Source organism: Primulina tabacum, chromosome 8 (assembly GCF_025594145.1).
Source record: "Primulina tabacum isolate GXHZ01 chromosome 8, ASM2559414v2, whole genome shotgun sequence".
NCBI classification, from domain to species: Eukaryota; Viridiplantae; Streptophyta; class Magnoliopsida; order Lamiales; family Gesneriaceae; genus Primulina; species Primulina tabacum.
Genome location: NC_134557.1, coordinates 11182719 through 11204945, shown reverse-complemented (window position 1 = coordinate 11204945; position 22227 = coordinate 11182719). Strand labels below are relative to the sequence as shown.

Here is a 22227-nt window from a genome sequence, read left to right as displayed (position 1 = left end):
TACACTGAGTAAATTATCGCGTCTATCGTATTTCGATTATGATCAATTACTTGGTTGGAATGAATTTCGATTTGGTCTGTCACATAACGAGAATTCCAGTGTTCAAAATTTGAGAGGTTGTTAACTTCCATTTCTACGAACCAAAACCGAACAAATGTTATGCACAAACCGAATCAAATCATGAAAGCTACAGAGTGGTTCCAGTTTAATCTGCCACTTGCACCAAAAAATCAATATTAACACGTCGAATATCATTACAGAATCAACCAAACTGCAAAAAAGTCAACTTTTTATAGCCAATTCAAATTAGCCATATCAAGATTCCAAATCCAGAACACAAACAAAAACATTCGAGCACTTTGATAAACTCGAAAAAATCACCAGAACTCTTCTGCTTGCAAAATAAAAGATACATGGCAATTAATACACATGATAACAAAAACGTCGAACTCTTTTACAACATGCTGGCATAAAAGTAATATTTCATCAATGACTACATTGATTTCAGAGTCTCAGACAGTATCTTTATTCTCACAAAAATAACAATATGATCATTTGAAGCTTGAAACAGCTGCCCATTTGAAATGTGAAAAACGTCTCAAACACAGAAAAAGGCTTCACTGCAATCACTTGACCGCTAGAATTTCAAGAATTGATTGGATCGGGCTGCATAGCTTTGTGGACTAATTCAGTTTGCTCTTTCACGTGAACTTGGTAAAAGCCAGTAGCCGTTGCGGCAGATGGAGCACGGCCAACATACTTAATGTCATCAACAGTACCTCTACTCAGTGCCTTCATTGCAGTGCCTAGACGAGGGGCAACATAGCTGTATGCACCCATGTTCATGGGCTCTTCCTGACACCAAACGATCTCAGCATCTAGAACAATAGTAAAAAATGAAACCAGAAGTAAGTAGAATATATCACAAGCCGACACTTTTGATATACCTCAATATAGTTTTTATGTAAATGATATAGTCTACAGTTTATCAAGTAAAGACCATCCTAAATGCTCCAGTGTTTGGATAACATACTGATATGCTAGCAAACTTTTTAAAGTCATACTTGGATATCTCTTCAATTCACGTTGGATGAGGTCATAAGGGAATGGACAAAGTTGTTCCACCCTACAAATTGCAATATCCTTCCCACCAACTTTTTTCCTTTCTTCATCGAGCTCATAGTAGACCTGCAAATAAACAACAACAAAATTATATTCCATAAATTAATAAATTTACAACAAAAATATAAATTTCCTAGCCATACTGCGGTAACTTTGTACTTCTCTGAAGGGTACCGTATCCTTTCTTCAGAACCATTACCTGGACATCTTAATTAATCATCTTATGGCAACATAAATCTATATTATCAAAAAACTTGGTGCATGCACACCATACCATCAACCCACGAAAACAAAAAAAGTCAAAACAAAAAGTGAAATAGTGACAAGACAGTAGGAACTAGCAAGGAAAGTAGGAAAGACAAAAAAATATCTCACCTTTCCTGAGCAGAGAACTAGCCGTCTAATACCCTCTTCAAGATCCGAGTGATCATTCTGGTCTTTTATGAGCCGCTTAAATCTGGTTCCTTGCTTGTCAAAACCAGGGTGACCTTGAACGTCATCAAACTCAGACAAATTGGATTTGCAGTCCTTATGACGAAGCAAGTTCTTGGGTGACATAACAATAAGAGGTTTACGGAAATCCCTGTGTAACTGAAACATATATAAGAAAAGGTTAGCACTTAGAACATAAGGAATGTATGAGACTCGTATGAATAATACAGCTTTATCTATCCAAATTCACTTACCTGGCGCCGCAAAACGTGGAAATAATTAGCAGGAGTAGTTACATTCACCACTTGAAAATTGCATTCTTGAATCTGTTTTCTAAGGGTTGAATCCATCTCAGGTATTACAAAAGGATTATCATCACTCATCTGCAATACAAAAAAAAAGTCAATTTATTATTCCTTGATAAAGTACAAAAGAAAAGTGAGACTTCTTCGTTAAGGTAGATGGCAAATAAGCGATCACAGAAAATGTTATAAGCCATTATGCAAAGGAAACAACAAATTTGTAGCATTGCACAAAATACCAATTTCCATCATGCACCACAATATTGCTGAATTCGCTTCAATTATGATAAAGATAAGATGCCTGAAGATTACAAAAAATTGAAAAAAAAAAAGTGATTTCTCCATCGAAACTTACTCAATAATTCAATGTTTAAATTGGAACAGTTTCACAATACCAAAAAAACGCATTAGAAGATAGGAAATATCATAAATTCGACCCCAACATGATACAAAGTCACTTATTTAATTTGACATTAATGATCTCTTTTAGTTTCATAACCCCAAAGCCCTTCAACATAAGATCCAAGTAACATATCATCTAGTCCGTACCCTCTCTCCTTCCCTAAATTTTTTTAAAAATTTAAAAATAAGAAAGGGGTATAACTGGTATAATATTTATTTACATTTCATCAGACAAATCTTCAGGCAAAAAGATGTGAGGACCTTCAGAGCCATCATCATAGAGTAGATCACTGAAATTGGACATCAATCGTCCAGAGGGGGACTGCCATACAAAGCATAGGAATCTATTTCAGAAACCTCAAACGATCTTTTGAATGGCTGCACTTTATCCCATGTGCCAGGGAAAATATGAGGGGCTCGACAAAACACCCAACGGGTTTTAATGATATTCTATTCTATTCTATCTCGAGGTCAGTACACAGAGAATCCACTCAGTCACCAAATAGGGAAAAATAGAAACACTTGACTAATACAAGAAGACAGTCCCCAAATGAAGGAAATATGTGTACAAGAAAGGCTCCCTACAGGAGACATTTTTTTTGTTACAAGTAGGTTTATAAAAATAATAGTGTAAACAAAAAAAATTAAAATGGGGATAAGCAACAGGATGATGGAGATAATAACAATACCTGAAGGAAACGCTCCAAACGCGCACTTGAATGTTCAGGGCCTTGACCATCATATCCATGGGGTAGCAGCACAACCAATCCAGTTTGACGTAACCACTTGGACTCCCCACTGCTCACAAACTGGTCAAATATCACCTGAGCTCCATTGGCAAAATCACCAAACTGCGCTTCCCACAGCACTAGAGAATTGGGATTTTCCATCGAATAACCTAATTCAAATCCTAAAACTCCAAACTCTGAAAGAGAGCTGGAGAAAGCCCGGTAGTAATTAATAAATAATATTTTTCATGGTAGCCACAAAATTATTAAAGTGAATTTTAAAAAGCAATGAAGAATCAAAATATCATGTAAACCATGAGAACTAATTGTGTAAGGTGATGACTACAATATGACAATGAAAACAATCTCAAATTAGAAAATGAACCACATCAACAATGCAAAGGTTCAACCACTAGGTCAACCCACAGCAAAACATTGAAAGCTCATGCAAATGAGCAAAAGATATCATCATTCAAGTATTTTACATTTCATAGTAACAGTCCAAAGTGAAGCATAGTGATTTAACTTCAGTGCAGTGATGGAAACTTATAGTCTGTTGGATATTATATTATTCCAACTTAGTTAGATTTAACTAGAATTCCACTAATTATGATAACATTTTGATATGGTTTGCTTTTTTAGAAAATTAGGTATCTCAGTCTTTGAACTTACTGAGAGAATAAAGGGTAAGGAATTACCCTTCGTAAATTCTTGAAAGACAATCTAGTTTTCTTTCCTTTTTTTTTCATTTGTTGCATAGATGAGATATGGGAAGCAATGTTACAACATGGGTCCATGACTTTGGTTTTTATCAAAATCAAAGTTCTCAAAGAGTCAAAAAGAATATGCTTGAGCACAGGGCCTCACAATGAACCATTACATTTTTTCAAGCATTAGTGTGCAGTAAAGCACATGCTTCTTCGGTGCTCTAGAACCTCTTGAAATAGTATCGACAAATAAAAACATGTTTTCTCGAAGTTCCATTTGATAAAAAAAAATTGCAATAAATTTCATAAAACAAAATCATTTTCATGTAGCTATTGGAGTAAATACAGCTAACGGCATGCTAAAATTTGCTCCTTTTGTACCAAATTTTTTAGGGCACTAACTCTATCTGTCACTATAGCATGTCAATAAATGGACAAGGAAACAGAAGAGGCCAATGTCAACTTAGAAGAGGAGGATCATGGATTTACAGGTTCCATTATAAGCACAATAAAAGTGAGCAGAATTATGCTGATGAGGAAAATTAGCGTATGACAATGTACTACGTACTGTATTTGTCACTTATTACTTATTAATTCAGTCACCTCACTTATTATTTCTGCTTTTAATCTGTTCTGCCTCACAAACTAGAGCTATATTTATATTCATTCTTTGATGCTTTAGGTTTGAAATCAATGCTGCAGAAAATGACAGCATGTAAACTAAACCTGATGTTAAAACTAAGTTGTCCATTTAACAATCATCAATTTTTTTATACTTACACTTAAGACTTGCTGCATGCTAGGGCTTGATAAGATTCAGGATGGATACTTGTTTCATTGGGTAAGGCAGGTATTTCATCTATCCCAAGAAGGATATTCCCTCCTAGCTATCTTGATACCACGGTAATTAGTCAAACCATTAGCCTGGTATCATAAAATAATCCAACTTGAATCCATGGGACTTCAAAAATTTTATGGAATGTTTTAGTGCGACTAAACTCAAGATTCCAACCATTTCTAGATGTATAAATCAAATCACCACCAATCATTTTCTTTTCCAAAATTTTTACCCCACCATTCATTTTCCATTTCAAATAAAAAAACAAAAAGCATAATAGTCGCACAATCATTCTTTTTTCTACAAATCATTACACTCCAATTTTTTTCCGAATAAAATTACGATAAATCTCCCTTCGCACATAACATCAAAATCTATGCCCAAATACTATTTCAATATGTTTTTGCAAAACTTCATAATTGAATTGAAAGCTCAACCAAACACTACCTTAATCTTTGTTTGAAACCAGGTATATTCATTTTCCATCTTAATCAATGGAAAACCTAGGGGGAAGTTTAAAGGGGAAAGAGGGCTCCGACAAGGAGATCCTTTATCCCCCTTCCTCTTTAATCTAGTGATCGATGGGTTGGGGAGGTTGGTGGATAAGGCGAAGGCGGCAAATGTTGTGAGAGGTCTTGCGGTTGGAAGGGATAACATAGAGATTTCGCACATTCAATTCGCGGATGACACATTGTTTCTTACTCAATCAAAGATACACATGTTGGAGGTGGTCGAACTTTTAAAACTGTTCTGCAGCAGATCTGGAATGAAAATTAACTTTGATAAAAGTGTTGTTCTAGGAATGAACTACTCGGATGAGGAAGTTGAGGGATTGGCTTCGGAAATTGGGTGCAAGAAAGAGCAATGGCCGATTACGTACTTGGGTGCACCGTTGGGAGGGAATCCAAATAAGACGGAATTTTGGGCACCTGTGGTGTCAAAAATGTTGAAAAAGTTGGCAAGTTGGAAGAAGTCATTTCTATCGAGAGGGGGTCGTTTTATTGATAAACGGTTCTAAGCGCAATGCCAACCTACTATATGTCTCTGTTCAACGTACCGGTTCGCGTGGCTAAGATTATGGAAAAAATGATGAGGGACTTTCTATGGGATGGGGCCGATGGGGAGACGCATTGCCACGTTGTTAGTTGGGAACAAGTGTGCAAGCCGAAAGATAAGGGAGGTCTTGGATTGGGTAACATTCGCTTAAGAAATAAGGCTCTATTAGGAAAATGGTGGTGGAGGTACGCGGTAGAAAAAGACTCGTTATGGAAAAAAGTTTTGGGAAGCATTTACGGGAATGAAGAAAATGGGTGGGATGTAAGGTTGGCCAGGACATCGACTTTGAGAATCCCTTGGAAGTTCATCTCTAGTTCTCACACGACTTGTCATCAGATGATTGGCACGGTGCTAAATGGGGGAAACATTTTAAGATTCTGGGAGGATATGTGGGTAGGTGAGATGCCATTCAGAGAGTGTTTTCCGCGTCTGTACCGCCTCTCTTCGTGTACCAACAAGCCAATTAACCAGTTTTATTCAAGTAATGATAGTCAGGATCAGTCTAGCTTTCAGTGGGACGTTAGGTTTAGAAGAGGGTTAAATACTTTCGAGTTGGAAGAGTGCAGTAACCTATTAGGGGTCTTAGATTCCGTTACATTGTCTGTGGGTACTATGGATACTCGTGTTTGGTTGGGGGATCCTTCCGGAGTCTTTTCCGTTTCATCTTTTATTCATCATTCTTTCCAGTATGCACTTTTCCAATTTTCCCACAATACACTAACATTTGGCAAGTACCGATACCACAAAAGGTAAAAGTGTTTTCATGGAATGTGGCTTTGGGGAAATTGCAGACTTGCGATGAAATACAGAGAAGAAGGCCGGGCATAATTTTAAGTCCCCAGTGGTGCTGCTTATGCAAGAGAAGCGGGGAGAATCAGGACCACCTACTGCTGCACTGTGCTTTCACGACTACAATATGGATCAAAGTCATGCAGCATTTGGGCTTCCAATGGACTTTCCCTTGCAGATCGAGGGACATGCTGCTTATGGATCAGGAATTCCTTAACGGGAAGGGTCTAATGGAATTCTGGTACGTAGTGATTCAGTGCATTTTCTGGTCAATCTGGATGGAACGCAATAACAGAATTTTCAGCGATAAAGAGGATTCGGAGGAAGAACTATGGGAGAAGATCAAGTTCAGAGTGGCGACTTGGACGCTCAACATAACGCAGTTTCACAATATTGCGAATATCGGACCTAGTTAGGGATTGGAATTTTATTTGTTCCTAGTGCTAGGGCTGTTTTTGATCACGGTTATGTTTCGTGGATCGCTCATCCACTGGTTTTGTAAACTTTAAATCTATTATATTAAATCAAAGTTTCTTATCAAAAAAAAAAAAAAAAAGAAGCTGGAAGCATATGAATTCAAATAAATAAATCCAAGAAAAAACCAGAAGTATAAATATAACAGGTTATTTTGTTAGGATTTTCTGACAAAAGCAACCATACGACACACAAAAGGTTCAAAAACAAACAACTTCAATCAGATTTCTCGTCCTTTCAAAAGTATCTCTCCTTGACTCAGTACAATGAATTAGACATGTCTTGAAGTGATGTTCACTGCAATTTATTTATGCATAAACAAGAAGAATTTACAAAGCATTGTTAATGGTTACAAAGGAAAATAGAGTAATATCATTTAGAATGGTTTGAAGTTAATTTTTATTACTTACAGTTACTAAGATCAATACACTCCAAAAATAATCTACCGAAAACAAAACGGTCAACCAGAGCATGAAAAAGGAAACTAAGATCGATCGCATTCACTTAACTTGAAATATAGAGCAGACATAGTACCAGAACATACCTGTTACTTACAGTAAACATCTCTTCATTTTGGTTTATCATGACATGGTCTAAAGGGCAGTATTGTTCCCCAGTTTCCTGATCATGTAGAACAGAGTGTCTATGGCTGAAAGTACCACGCTCAACATCCTGTCCACTCAATCTAACATGATTTCCTTCTATAAGCAATGTCGCGAAGGCGAGTACTTCTCCCACCGCCCAGTCAATACCCTCCCCTGTCTCAATCATTTTGGCACGGTCTTCAAAAATTCTCTTCACTGCTCTATGAGGTTTAAAATTTTCAGGCAGAGTGGTGATAGCCTTGCCAACATTCTTCAAAATCTCAGGTTTGACTCTGAAAAAATAATATGTAAATTACACAATAAGCATTAAGCAATAAAGAACTGCATAATATAAATAACGAATATAGCGTTACCCAGTGTTACGGATACGTGAAAGCTGTTCAGGAGACTTGAAACCAGTCCAGTAAGCTGAAAGCCAGTCCCTTCTCTGAGGGACATAGTCTTTGCTGGCAACAAATTCTTCATTGAGAATTTTTAGGACTTTGCTGCTTATCTTATCAATGTCTTCTTTGTTCACATGACCAGATTCTAGCAGTTTTTTTTGGTAAATCTCAAGTGCTGAAGGATGGTTCCGTATAACCTATAAAAGGCATTGAAGTAAGAGATTAAGAAGCTTCAATAATCAACGCAAGACTGAATATCGGGCATCAGTAAGAATGGACTTTTAAAAAGAATCTCAGAAATAAAAGGTAAAGATACCAGTAAATCAATAAACGTTTGAACCATAAAAGGTAATATACAAACCAACCTTGTACATTTTAGGTTGAGTGAAGGATGGCTCATCAATTTCATTGTGCCCAAATCGACGATAGCACACAATGTCAACCACAACATCAGTGTGGAATATCTGCCGCCACTCCGCAGCAAGTTCGCAGGCGTGAACAACTGCCTCTACATCGTCACCATTGACATGGAAAATTGGTGCACTCAAAGCTTTGGCAACATCTGTGCAATACTGTGAAGATCTTCCTGCTTTAGGGTCGGTAGTGAATGCTACTTGATTGTTCACTACAATGTGAATGGTCCCGCCAGTGGTGTAATTTGGAAGAGCACTAAGATGCAAGGTTTCATAGACAACACCTTGTCCAGCAAAACTACCATCCCCATGGATCAAGACACCCATGTTTTTTGTTCTGTCAACGTCATTAGAGTAATATTGTTTGGCTCTAGTTTTCCCTACCACAACAGGGTCCACTGCCTCTAAGTGACTTGGATTAGCAACCAAAGACAAGTGAATTCTCTTACCACCCCGAGTTGGCCTATCGTACGAAGTTCCCAAATGATATTTAACATCCCCTGTTCCAGTGTAAAGGCCGACCTCATCCACAGGTTTTGTACCTCCACTAAACTCGCTAAATATTTGTCGCAGTGGTTTCCTGACGACATTTCCCAGAACGTTCAGTCTTCCTCTGTGCGACATTCCAATAACTATGCTCTCTACCCCGAGATCAGCTGACCTATCAAACATCTCCTTCATGCCGGGAATCAATGTCTCACAACCTTCAAGCCCGAACCTCTTGGCTGCAGTCCATTTTGCTGCTAAGAAATTCTCAAATTGAGTACTCCAAATAAGCCGGTCAAGGATCACCTCTCGCCTCTGATGACTATACTCCATCGGTGTTGGAGTCTCAATTTTGTCTCTCAACCAGTTGCACATTTCACGATCTGTGATATGCATGTATTCATAACCAATTTTTCCACAATAAGCCTGTTCTAATCTAGTCAATATAGCCCTTAAAGTTTGCACTGGACGATTCTCAGACAAGAACCCATGCATTCTCCAAACACCAATGAAGAATTCTCTATCAAGATCAGCTTCTGAGAAACCATAAAGGGCTGGGTCTAGATCATCAGGAATGGGCCTCTGTTCCAAGCCCAGTGGATCCAATGAAGCTTTCATGTGACCAAAAACCTGGTAAGCTCTCACAAGCAACAAAAGCCGCATACTCTCTTGTATCGTTTGGCCAGAAATGCCAGGTGATGTACTCGCCTGACCTACAAAGTTCCTGAAGAAGTTGTCCCATGATTCATCAACGCTATTGGGATCTTGCTCCCATGCCCTCTGGAGCTCTTCAAGATAAACACTGCTGGTACCATCCAGAAAGCTATCAGTCAACCTGGAGAGTGGAACAGGACGAGGGACAGGAGCTGATTGGGCCTTTGACTTAAAAACTGTGGAGTGAAAGTATCGGTTCTGCACAGGAGAGAGCCGAGTTCTTGCCAAGTATGAAGCACTTTGTGATATATTTCGCCTCACAGCAAGCTTTGCCACCTGAGACCCACCTCTAAACCAAGCCATCGCAATTCACCAAATCTTACAAAGAAAGGATATATATCCAACCTTCCACACTTCTCTTGCTGAGGATAAGCACTTTGAACTGTCTTCCTACCCACAAACACCCTACTCAACGAAAGAAGAAGGACGTGAATTATCAATAAATACGAGTATTTTTAACACAATTCTACCTGTACAAGTACCACCTAACCAAAAATCAAAATAACAATCATAAATTCAAACTATTAGAACAAACATAAACAAAAACGAAAGATGTACAAAACAAATATATCCCTCGCAATTGCAACAGCGAGCAAAATAACTGAGGTTCCCCAATAACATGATGAAAAATGAACCAAAATTCAAACACTTTAATGAAGCCCAAGCGCAGAAAAACCAAAGGAACGTGAAATAAAAACATTTGAACTTGGAAGGAAAATCGATCACACAAAAATTCCATCGACAGCTCAATTCTTTTTATCATCGATTGGTGCGATAATATCAACAATAAATTGATCGACCGATGGCTGGTAAGCAATATGATACCTGAGCAAATGATACAAAAAATTGTCAGATTAAACCCTAAACCTCATCGCAGAAATGAACATTCAATTCAACGCCACATCCGACTATGAATAATAGATCTCGTCATTCTTTCGTCGCTCGCTTTTTCTGATTGAGGTTTCCTTTTCCAGAACTTTGTACAAAATAATATGTTTAGTCAATGAACCGAGGAGTTATAATTAAATCTAAAATTTATAAAAATGAGATTAATATATTACTAGTTTTGATAACCTCAATTTTTGAGGTATTTTCCCAAGTTTGTTATGCAGCATATGTTTTTTTTTTCATTAATAAATTAAGGATATTTTTTTATATTTGTATAAGGATTTTACTGTCAGACGAGAACTTTTTCATTTTCAGGAGGTTATTGGATATTTGATATTGATTAGGTTAATGAATTTATTAATCTATACTTAAAGTAAATATTACTAAAAGATGTTTGAGGATTTCTTTACTTCATATTTAAGAGCTTAGGTGATATATTTATTAGCATTGCCACTTTATTTTTGAAGATATGAAAATATAGAATTTTATTGAATTTGTAGAACCACCGATAACAACAGTGTAACAAAAGTTTAATAAAAAAAACTAAAAGATATGAATAGAATTATCTTAATTCTCATGGCAAGGAAAAAGCAAATTTTAATATGTTATATGTAAAATGGATTACAGATGGGGTAAATATATTACAAGGCAAAAAAAATTCGTAGAAATAAGAAATGAAAAACAACTTTTATATATGTAGATTAGATATAGTACAACTAAAATTCTTAATAGGTAGACACAAACAATTTATAACTAAGCATTTTATACAGCACAAGGAAAACATTTGCTTATTTATTTAGTGGACAATCGGTTGATGTTGATGCATGCATATTTTTGATATCTAATTCTTTCTCAATATCAGTTGCATATTCTATCAAAAGAGAAAGATTTGATTCCATTGTAAGCACTCGCCGGAAGATGACTGTCCATACTGAGTTGGAGTAAAATCTTTTCATCATAACTTCAACTTCTTTTTGAAATAGATAGTTATAGTAACATTGTCTACAGTCGATACAAGTATAATATAGGTAATTTTCCATTAGATTTGATGATGAACAAAAGATATAGCTAATAAAGAGAGTGAAATTATGGTAAAATAATTAACTAACTTTGAAGCAATAAATAAGGTAAGTAGATATCTATATATGGCAAAAGAGGTGGTTTTTTTAGATGAGTTATTAACAACTATTGATACGTGTTGGAATAAAAGCTACTATTTTCAATAAAAAAGAAAGGCTAGTCATCGCATGGTTTATTTTTGACATTTGTAACTTTGAAGAAAGCTTAGTCATCATTTTTCTGTGTTGTGTGTCAAAAAAATGAACATTGTTACAAACAATAAAACAATTTTCAAATTGGAAGGAATTCAATTTTTTTTTTTGTCGAGCAAGAGTTTGTACTGTATATCGTAACGCAAAACTAAACATATAAAATAACATTTGGTTGATAAAAAAAGTGAGATAAGATATAGCTAATATGTTTAAGATTTCAAAATTTTAAATTTTGAGTAGGAAAAAACAAAGTTTAATTAAAGAAATAAATATAGTATATGAAGTTATACCTGAAAAAAGAGAGTAGAGAAATTGATTTCAACATTTAAATGAATAACTTTAAAGCATATTTCAATTAATTTATGTGGGTAGTTTTAACTATGTGGTTCATGATGATGTTCATTATTGTTCTATATTTATATGTTCTCGAATTATTTAGTAGAGTTTTTAACATGTTCGTACAACCATAAGAAAAATTGAGATAGCAAAGGTTGTGTTTGAAGATAATTTGTCATTAAGAGAATTGGATGGCAAAAAAGCAATAGTACACATCAGATAAGTACAGCAAGAAATTAAAATTGCTTAATGCAATTCAGAGTGCTCAGCCTTCAAGTGGAATTGAAATTGAAGATGACTTGTCATTTAAGAGAATTGGATGGCAAAAAAGCAACATAACAAATCAGATAAGTACAGCAAGAAATTAAAATTGCTTAATGCAATTCATAGTGCTCAGCCTTCAAGTGAAAATGAATGGATCAGTGAGGGCTACAAAACTGAAGTAAAGCCAGATATATAAGGAACTTTTTTTTTCCTAGGTTTCTCCATCATTTATGTGTGTGAGAATCTCTTACAAAAGAACTTTCTGCATAATATTTTTTTATATAAATAAATTTTTATTAAATGAGTTTTTTTCTTCTAATTTTTATTGAGTAGTGAGTTTTTTTTATTGCTAAAACTAAACGATTAAGATATAATCAAGTTACCTGAAATGAAATTTCTTTTCAATTGTGCATTGCAGCAGCTGAATAAAGAAAACAATAGTATAATAACTGAGCAAGTATAACATGAATGTAAATCATAGTGATAACATGTGCATAGTATTGGTCTGCTGATTATTTTGTCTATAGTTTTGCATTCAGCCTAAGATTTATGAGTTAGCGTAGTATTGGCTTGTTACAAAGAGAACATTATATGAAGCATGTTATATCTGACAGTGCACTCATTAGAGGCGAACCATTGTCTTGCAAATTCATTCATAGTTTGAAATATACAGAATTCACAAAATACAACAATTTAACTTATTTGAGGAAACTACAAATTTCTGGCAGAAATCTATAGATATACTAAGAGGCTTAAAAGCAACAACATAGAACACTAATTGCAATGGGCATAAGAATCTGAATTAATTGAAGCATGCAAATCACCTAATATTCGAGAACATCAACTGTTAGCCGGAAGAGAGTGCATTTTAGTAAGGGGTTGTACCTCATAAACAATGGATGGCTTTGAAGCTGCAGAAAGGCTAGAGCTCTTGTTTCCCAATTTATTGTTGCGACTTTTCCTTTGTTGCTTGAACTGCGTAGCAAAAAGTTTATGGTATTTATCGACTCCGAGTTAAATGGATGAATACTGTAGAAATAACTATAGTCTTCAACATAAATATGATACAACGTTCTGTAATAACATGTATGGCATGGTTAGCAGTAAAAGCATATCACATATACATAAGAGTTTCTAGTGGAATTCTATACGTATATACATTTCAAAAAAATTTCATGTCCTGTTTACGGCAAAACATTTATAAGAAAATTGCTGCGTAATAGTTTAAAACTGAGTACATTATAAGTATCTCAGTCTTCTTTAACATATTTCAGATCTCTCTGTGCTATATCTTCTTTGGAATTGAGTTTTCTTTTAACACTTGTACTGGGATAATGTTCAATCTGATTTGTTGGAAGAGGTGCTTCATGTACTGTTGAGGAGCTTTCTTGAGAATCAAGTGTGGTAACATCTGGCAGCAACTCTTTGTGCACATGTAAAGATGAGCTCTTTTCTTCAGAAGTGTGCGATGTTGATGATGGTTCAATTGGCGGAAGGCATGCTATAACTGTGTTCCTGACAAAACTTCTACCCCTTGCTTCATTTTTTGGATGTTCTAATTTGGAAGAGAAATTGCAAATTTTTTATTTTTTCATTGATTTCGTAAGATTTAAGCTGTCTTCCCTGTTGTATGTAAGTTAAATTAAATATCGAAGATATGGAGAGTTTTGTGTTGAAGAAAACTGTGTCTTAATCAATTTTACCTCGTGTTCAGCTATAATGATCTCTTCCGCTGACATGCCTAACAAGAATGTTGCTTCCTTGTGTTCCACGTTGGCATTCAGACTCCCAGTCCCAGTCAAATAATTCTGCCTGAAAAACGTAATCTGTGTGGAAATAGTTTGTGACAATGTAAGGTTTTTACAATTTGGAGTAAAAGTATTATATATTATTATGTTAATATCTTAGGTATTTAAAGTATATAGATAACTAACAGTGGTTTTGGACTTGGAAAATCATGATTGCAGTAGAAACACGTGAATTCGTATGTATACGCAGCTCCAAAAGGTCTAGAACAGCTTGGGCATGCTAAAAAATATAGACTGCACTCTAGATCATTAATCTTTATTCTAGCCCTAACCCAGAAAGATTTAACATGTGAGTAAAAATCTAGTGATATTAGGGTGTACTCATGAAATTTATAGAAATGCAAACTAGTGTTTGAATGAGTAAGATATTACCATTTCAGTCAGGCTTAGAATTTGACTAATTTGGCGAATCTGATATTCAAGTGGTTGGTATATGCTCTGATTTTCTTTTTCATACAGCCTCTGGGAAATAACAGCCTCTACATATTCTTTGTTAGATTTCATCCTATGAAAGTTCTGGTGTGTAAGTTACTTTTTTTGTATTTATAGAAAGCTAGCATACTTAAAGATAAACAGAAACAAATTATGTGTTAAGCAAAAAAAAAAGCGCTCCAAAGTTTGATTTGGTTTACTTGTAATGTCAGTAGTAGAAGTTTTGAAAAGCAGACAATGAGAATGAATGAAAATATCTTTGAATAATGAGAAGAATAGGTTCAAGAATATGAAAAATTAACATGGTTATACTCACAAATTGTCTATGTACTTTGAAGTCTGAAAAAACAATATGTAAAGTAAGACTATGGCTAAGAATATGATGGAAATCAATTGTAGATTTCAATTTATGCTAGCACCACTTAAAGGGTTCTAATGTGTTAGCTATACAAGAAATGCAACAATAACTAATAAAAGTGGCAAGAATTAGGCCTAGGTAACAATATTTTATGTTGTTTTGTTGTAGTTAATGAGTTAAAAAAAAGCTATAAGTGTAAATTAGATGACAGGAAAATATGCAAACATTTATTTTTGTTTCAGCTCTAGAAGAACAATATGTAAAATGAGAGTGTGGTTATGAATATGGTGGATATCAATTGTAGATTTCAGTTTATGCTGGACACTTGAGGTGTAAGATTTTAGTTATAAAACAAATTAAATAATAGCTAACAAAAGTGGCTAAAATTAGGTAATGTAACAATATCTTATCTTATTTTGTTGTAGATAATGAGTTATGGGCAAAAATAAGCAAGGAAAAAAAAGATTTTTTCTGAAAGAGCAAAGAATAATTGTAAAACTCTATACAAAATAACAAATAGTGAATTTTCATTTATCATATTTTTTTATGTTGTAAACTTTACAATGTTAATTATGCTGAGACGATGAATAATGTTAGAAAATACAAGATAAGAAAAAAAACAAATGCAGCTAAAATATCTAGCTGAAATTCTTAAAGGTTTCACATATCAACAATAAAAAAATAGAGTACGTGGATTAAAAGGAATGGAAATAATTGTCATATTGTACTTCGAAGATGAATAACCGATTTTTAAAGCAGATGTATAAAGATTTCAGTTTATGTTTGAGATCTGGTGAAGTCTAAGTTGGTGGTGGTACAAGAGTTATAGTAATGGATAACATAATGAGTTATAGTTTGGCACAAATAACTACACTGTAGTCTGTTTTCGGTGTAAATAATAAGTTAAATGAAAGCGATACGTGCAAATAAAAAGACGTGCAAAATGTAAGCATTCGAATAACGAAATATGAGAAGAGTAACAGTAAACCATATTAGAAAAGAGCAACAATGGTAAACTTATGCATTAAATATAGTAGTTTGTTGGTAAAAAAAATAAGTAGTTGTGAAGCTTTAAAAAACATACTAATGGTGAAGTTGTAAATTACCATAATTTCAACTGGTCTGTCTGTGGTAATGGAGATCAAATAAAATAGTGACATTGGGAAATGTTCCAATGGACAGCCCTACAATAATACATTTCCTGTGAGAATGTATTTTTAAAACGATTCTTAGCATCATCTGGATACGACAAAATAATTGTATTAGATCGAATGTGAACATTAGCAACAACATAAACTAAGTTATGAATCATTTTAACATAGCCATTTGCATTTTTTGATAGGTTAATAAAAAAGAAATTTTACCATAGAAGGTGTTGACAGAAAGCTGCATTCCTAAAATTATGGGCATACTGTGAACATTTTCAGCTAAATAGGTTGTTTCGCTTTGAAGAATTTCCTCCCACAATGTAAGGATTAAGGGTGTACGCCTGTGCGCATAATAAAACTCTAATTGTGAATTCAATAGATTTGGAGAAAGTTTTGAATCGTATAAGTTTACATTATTTGTTTTGAGCTAAAGTGGCTTACTCTTCATTGACAACTACAAAATCATGTAAGTTTCTTTTAGTTTTTTCGACGTAGCGTGCTGGGAAGACATGTATGACGCTGCATAACAAATCTGGTAAAAAAAATTAATCTAGTCAGAAATAAAAGTAATGTTATAGCTATAAAGAGGAGAAAAACCCGAGGAAGATCATAACTGATTTGTTTGTTTGCAACATCTGCTAATTCATGACATTGTGCAAATGGTGTCGAGTGATAGGCAGGGGCAATGGGTAACTGATTTTCCTCAGCGGTAAGCTTGATGTAGGCATTAAGGATCATTTGATATTTGGAAGCTGCCAGAATTGGGGTGTTGCCAATTATTTCTTTAATTTTTGCATTGCCCACACAGTATGTTTTGTACAACGTAAGCAATTTGTCAAATTGGTCGACATCATTTTCGTAAATATGCACTGCATGCTTGTATTCTGTTGACATAAATTATAGAAGTAAAAGATATGCTACAACAATAAGTTTTTGGGAAAAAATATAAATGAATGAACCTCTTTGTCAATGAAAACAAATTTTTATTGTCTTCCCCATTTTGCAAAGCGGATTGGTGTTTTCTCTGACACAAAAACTTTGACGAACCAGTTGTGAAGATCAGGTTTTAGATGTTCAAGCATTGTGCACTTATCTTCCATTGACCTAAATGGGAACAAAAATGGAGAAGAATCAGTACGAGCAATTTAGAAAATTGTAGTAGTTAATTTTAGGTGAAGAAATTGACTACTGTAAACAATAATAATTGTAGTTTATGTGGTAGGAATTTCCAAACAGTTATAATTACTGGTGATTTCATTGGAGTTTTTAGGATGTGAAAGCTGAAACTAAAAGTATTGTTTTGTTTTAGGAGTATGACACTAAGTAACATGAAATTAAATGTAGCAGCAGTAGATATGAAGGTTTTTAAAAATAAAGATCCACAATTCAAATAAGGGGTTAGTTCATTTAAACCATCCAAAAAAGCATAGGAAGTGGGCATGTAGTACGTATAAAGAAAGTAGGTTAAGAGATTGCCTATGCTAGCGTATATTTTCAGCCTCTAGTACCTCACGATACACGATGTTTTTAGTGTAATTTGTAATTCGAACAAATGGGATTGATGGTCTAAGCATCACGGTCAATTGATCGATGGTTTTGGCTCTTGATAGCGCAACATAAAGTTGTCCATGTGAGAAAACGGGCTCTTTTAAATACACACCAACATAATCTAAAGTTTGCTCTTGTGCTTTATTATTGGTCATTGCATAACATAATCGTATTGGAAATTGCTTTCTTTTAAATGGAATAGATGAGAAGTTATCGATTGGAGCTTCTATTGTTATACCGAGAATAAATACAGGCTTTCCTGCATGGGTACCAACTGAAATCTCAGCGTAAATAACGTTGTTGTTAAAACCTTTGCAAAGAAGACGCGTACCATTACAAAGCTCTTCTGTTGGATTAATGTTTCTCAGCAATATGATGGGTGAATTTACTTTCAAAGTTAATTTATGAGGAGGGAGTCCTTGAGGAGTCAAATAATGAAACAACTCTTCTTGGTCTGGGACAATACAACTACTTGCATTTTCATCACAACTAAAATATGTGGTTTCTTCGCCGGGGAATCTATTAATGAGGGCATCATTTATCTCATGCACAAAATCATTTCTTGTAGTAAGTATGGCTCGTTTAACAAACAAAGAGAAATCCAAATTACAATCAGTAATATTAGGAAAAACCATGTCGATCAACATATTTAGAGAAGTAATATCATCTACAAATGGAATGTTTATTCTAGAAGGTATTTGAATTTCATATTTTTCATTAGTATCCTCAACTCCATCACCAACGTTCAATAAGTAAGACGAGAAGTTAGGATCAAGCAGCGCTCGCATATTCTGTTTTAGATTTAATTTGTCAAATTGGTTCCATAAAGGTGACATGACGATTGAAGCATCAATTATATCATCTTTTGTACCTTTAAGAGTAACATGTAATGTTTGACGAAAGTCTCCACAAAATACAATGATTTTACCACCAAATAATGCATTTGAACTCATTATGTCTTGCAACATGTCATTGAATTTTTCAATAATACTGTGTTTAGCCATTGTTGTCTCATCCCAAATAATTAATTTTGTTGTTTGGATTAAATGAGCTAATGTGGTTTGTTTACTAATGTTACAAAGGTTCGGATCATTTTCATCCAAAGGAATTTTAAATCTTGAATGTAAAGTGCGACCACCTGGAAACAAAGATGCTGTCACTCCTGAAGTAGTTGTAGCAAGTGCTATGTGACCAGCTGAGCGAATTGTACCAAGAAGTGATTTATATATAAAAAAAAGTTTTTCCTGTACCTCCAGGACCATCAACAAAAAAACATGTGGCAAATTGTTGTTGATCACGTGATATAAAATTCGATTGTAAGCATATTTTTGTTTTGTGTTTAATTGTTCAACAGCATCAAGGTCTTTAGTAGGTGTAATTATGTCTTGCTCACTTTGCAATTCTTTTGTTAAGTTGTCATGAAAGCTTATAAGAATATCATCACTTGCAGGGAAGAAGTTTTCCAATTTTTTCCCCATCGAGTAGAGATAGTTAGCTAGAATGTTTAAAACTTTGTGTCTAATTGCGTTAGTGGTAAGAGTTTTGTTTTGCACAAAATCTTCTGAAAGAAAATTTTCGTATTTTAGCCACAATTGTTTCAGATTGGTTGGATTACAATGAACAAGGACTGTAGCAAATAGTTGATGTAAAGCATGAGGTAGTAAGGGCACCCACATTGGTGCATTAATGGGTGTTAATAACGCCCATTAATGTTCATGCACCAATGTGGGCAAGAAAATTATTAATCTTCGCTGACATGGCAGCCAAGAAATTAATAAGAATGAACGGTGTTATTCCGGAATTTGAAAAATCGTCGCCAATTCAAAAGCGTCGCTACTTTCGAAAGTTTTTTAAAAAAAGTCACTACTAGCGACGGTTTTTGAAAAACCGTCGCTAACATTATTCGCCAACGACTCTTTTGAAAAATAAATACTACGTATCATATTTAACAAACTATAACGGCTAGTTTTTATATAATATTGTAAAATACAAACTATAACGGCTAGTTAAATAAAATAATAATAAAAAATCACTATAAATACAAATCAATTTCTACAAATTTATTCATTCATCCAACACATTTCTACTCATCAACCACACTCAATATATATTCTCTACCATTCTCAAACTTTTATTTGTAGGTTCAATATTTATTTCTTTAATCCTTATTTGTATACAATGTCTCATTCTTCGAGCAGCTCGAGCTCCAGCTCCAGCTCTAGCCCAACAAGCGAAGACGAATTACAAGCTGAAGTTAATGACGAAATTTGTGATCCGGGAGAAGAAATGATGTTATGCATGCTTGAACTAAGCAGAGAAATACATGAATCTTCTGAAAGTAGTAACGATATTCGACGAAGAAGAAGGTTCATCCATAGAAATCGTGAAGTCGGTCACTTGCGGCTCGTCAATGATTATTTTTCCGCCAGCCCAGTGTATCAATATCATATATTTCGAAGAAGATTTCGTATGCGAAGAGAGTTATTCCTTCACATTATGAATGCACTTGAGGCCAATTCAATGTATTTTCAAATGAGGAACGATGCTGCTAGAAGGAAAGGATTGTCACCACTACAAAAATGCACAGCTGCTATACGTCAATTGGCTTATGGAGTCCCTGCCGACCATCTTGATGAGTACCTACGTATGGGGGAATCAACTGCCATCAAGTGTCTTTTCAAATTCTGCCAAAATGTGGTTGAAATATTTGGTGATCGATACCTGAGAAGGCCGAATGCTGATGATATTCAACGTCTTCTTCAAATGCACGAAGAGTAAACACAAATTCCCTGGCATGTTGGGTAGCCTTGATTGTATGCACTGGCAGTGGAAAAATTGTCCAGTTGCTTGGAAAGGGCAGTTTACCAGAGGCCATGGGTCGCCGACAATCGTACTTGAAGCAGTCGCATCTCAAGATCTGTGGATATGGCACGCATTCTTCGGGGTCGCGGGTTCACGTAATGATATTAACGTGTTGTACGAATCTCCCATATTCAACAATATCTTGCAAGGAAATGCCCCGGAGATCAATTTCACAGTTAATGGCACTCATTATACGAAGGGTTACTATCTAACGGATGGAATATATCCGGAATGGGCTACTTTCGTTAAGGCTTTTCTTTGTCTGGAGGATCCTAAAAGGAGATTGTTTAAGGAAAGACAAGAGTCTGCAAGAAAAGATGTTGAACGGGCATTTGGAGTGCTCCAATCTAGATGGGCGATTGTTAGAGATCCAGCTCATTATTGGTACAGAAAAAAATTAAAATATATTATGTTAACATGCATTATTTTGCACAACATGATTGTTGAGGATAAGGGGTGTAACGTGACAAATTGGTCTAACGACGAAGGTGACGAACCCGCACAACCTGTCCAAGGCTCAAACCGAGGATTTCATGATTATCTCCGTAGAAATTCCGAACTACGTGACTCTCAATTACATCACCAACTTCGTGCCGACTTAGTTGAGCATATTTGGACAGAGTACAACAACAATTAGTGAAGTCAGTTTATTACAAATTTCAAAATGTTTGATTTATATGTTGTTTTTCATTATGTTCAACTGTTGTTTCCTATGTGTACGCTTTCAGTCAAATTTGTAATAAATTTTTAAATTTACATAAATGAAACTCGTAAAATAATAAATAAAACTATTAAACAGTTGTTTTTTCATTTTTTAAATAATATTTTAAATAAAAAAGTCCAACTTTTTTTTCATTTCTTAATAATATTTTAATGAATATTGGAATTAAGTTATTTTTAAAATAATAATACTAATTATTTTTAGTAATATTTGTTGTAAAATTTTAGAAATATTAGAATGAAATTGAAATAATTAAAAATAAAAAAAATGAGTAAGTGGACAGTGGGACCCATAAATAATGAAAGTTGAAATTAAATGAATGTGGGTATGTGTTAATAATAGGGAAAGTATTAATGTAATGAATATGTGGCTCGTGGACCCCATCATTTTTGATGAGATGGAGAGTTATTAACATGGATTAATTCCGACGGATGCGGATGCCCTAAGTAAGTAGCAGCATCTTGGATACACATATCAGCAGTGTTGTCTCTCTCCATTAAACCTGACATTTGTACAGCTTCTCTAAATGTAGAAAAAGTTTCTCCATTGACTGTCCTTAAAAGAGGTAGGTTTTGGCACATGCATTAACAACAACTTTAAATAAAACTTTTCACCATCTGATGGATGACAACTATAAATCTGCCCTATAAACTCTTGTTTTTTTACGTGGTTCCCATTCTTTTGAATCACTATGCCACGTAAAGTATTCAGGAAATTCAATATATAAGCATTTCATTTTTCTTGCATATTCATTGTATTCATTCATGAAGAAAAATTGTGTTAGCATAGTTTTTTTGAGTGTTCAGTTGTTGGCAATGCTGGTAAGGGATTGATTGGCAGGGAAAGTAACTACTTGTTCATTCTCTAAATGAATTGGAAAGAATATTACAGATGGATATACATGGTTTAGATCAAATTTGAAATACGCCAAATTGCTTCAGGTGGTGAAATCCATCTTGCACACTGGAAATTTTTAATTTCATCAACTACGGGATTGATTTCGTTTTCAACTAATGTATATAAAATCTTATCATGACCCTTGTAAATATATTTGTATATATATTTTATAGCCTGAATAGTTGAATATATTTCAACGATAATGTGACAATTAAATTTGGCTAAGAGATATGGATTAAAAGA

The 22227-nt window shown here is 34.6% G+C and overlaps 1 protein-coding gene, 2 long non-coding RNA genes and 1 pseudogene across 3 annotated transcripts in view; 1 reads left to right on the top strand and 3 right to left on the bottom strand.

Moving 5' to 3' along the window:
- Positions 1–270: 270 nt before the first annotated feature.
- LOC142553738 (uncharacterized) lies at positions 271–10455 on the bottom strand. Its single transcript, XM_075664197.1, has 9 exons — positions 10277–10455; positions 8204–9856; positions 7809–8035; positions 7395–7727; positions 2948–3194; positions 1809–1937; positions 1498–1713; positions 1065–1188; positions 271–878 (listed from the first exon to the last, which is right to left on the bottom strand). The coding sequence occupies exons 2-9, from the start codon at positions 9752–9754 to the stop codon at positions 646–648; spliced, it is 3060 nt and encodes a 1019-aa protein (XP_075520312.1). The 5' UTR covers positions 9755–9856; positions 10277–10455; the 3' UTR covers positions 271–645.
- Positions 10456–13282: 2827 nt separating this feature from the next.
- LOC142554519 (uncharacterized) lies at positions 13283–14305 on the bottom strand. Its single transcript, XR_012822206.1, has 2 exons — positions 13914–14305; positions 13283–13833 (listed from the first exon to the last, which is right to left on the bottom strand). It is a non-coding gene; the product is annotated as an uncharacterized LOC142554519 (long non-coding RNA).
- A 1639-nt stretch (positions 14306–15944) lies between these two features.
- LOC142553737 (uncharacterized) overlaps positions 15945–22227 on the bottom strand; it is a 33517-nt gene continuing 27234 nt past the window's right edge. The window contains exons 5-9 of the long non-coding RNA XR_012821992.1: positions 16916–17060; positions 16571–16840; positions 16398–16488; positions 16173–16297; positions 15945–15992 (exon numbers count right to left, since the gene is read on the bottom strand). This is a non-coding gene — a long non-coding RNA (uncharacterized LOC142553737). The remainder of the gene's footprint in view (positions 15993–16172; positions 16298–16397; positions 16489–16570; positions 16841–16915; positions 17061–22227) is intronic.
- Positions 19683–21120, top strand: LOC142554242 (protein ANTAGONIST OF LIKE HETEROCHROMATIN PROTEIN 1-like; annotated as a pseudogene).

Bases quoted from the DNA above. Each gene is read 5' to 3' on its own strand.
- LOC142553738 (XM_075664197.1), bottom strand. From the start codon at position 9,754: ATGGCTTGGTTTAGAGGTGGGTCTCAGGTGGCAAAGCTTGCTGTGAGG. The intron at 7,728-7,808 runs GTAACGCTATAT...TTATTTTTTCAG, and splicing joins TCACGTATCCGTAACACTGG to AGTCAAACCTGAGATTTTGA. The intron at 1,714-1,808 runs GTAAGTGAATTT...TATATGTTTCAG, and splicing joins TCCACGTTTTGCGGCGCCAG to TTACACAGGGATTTCCGTAA.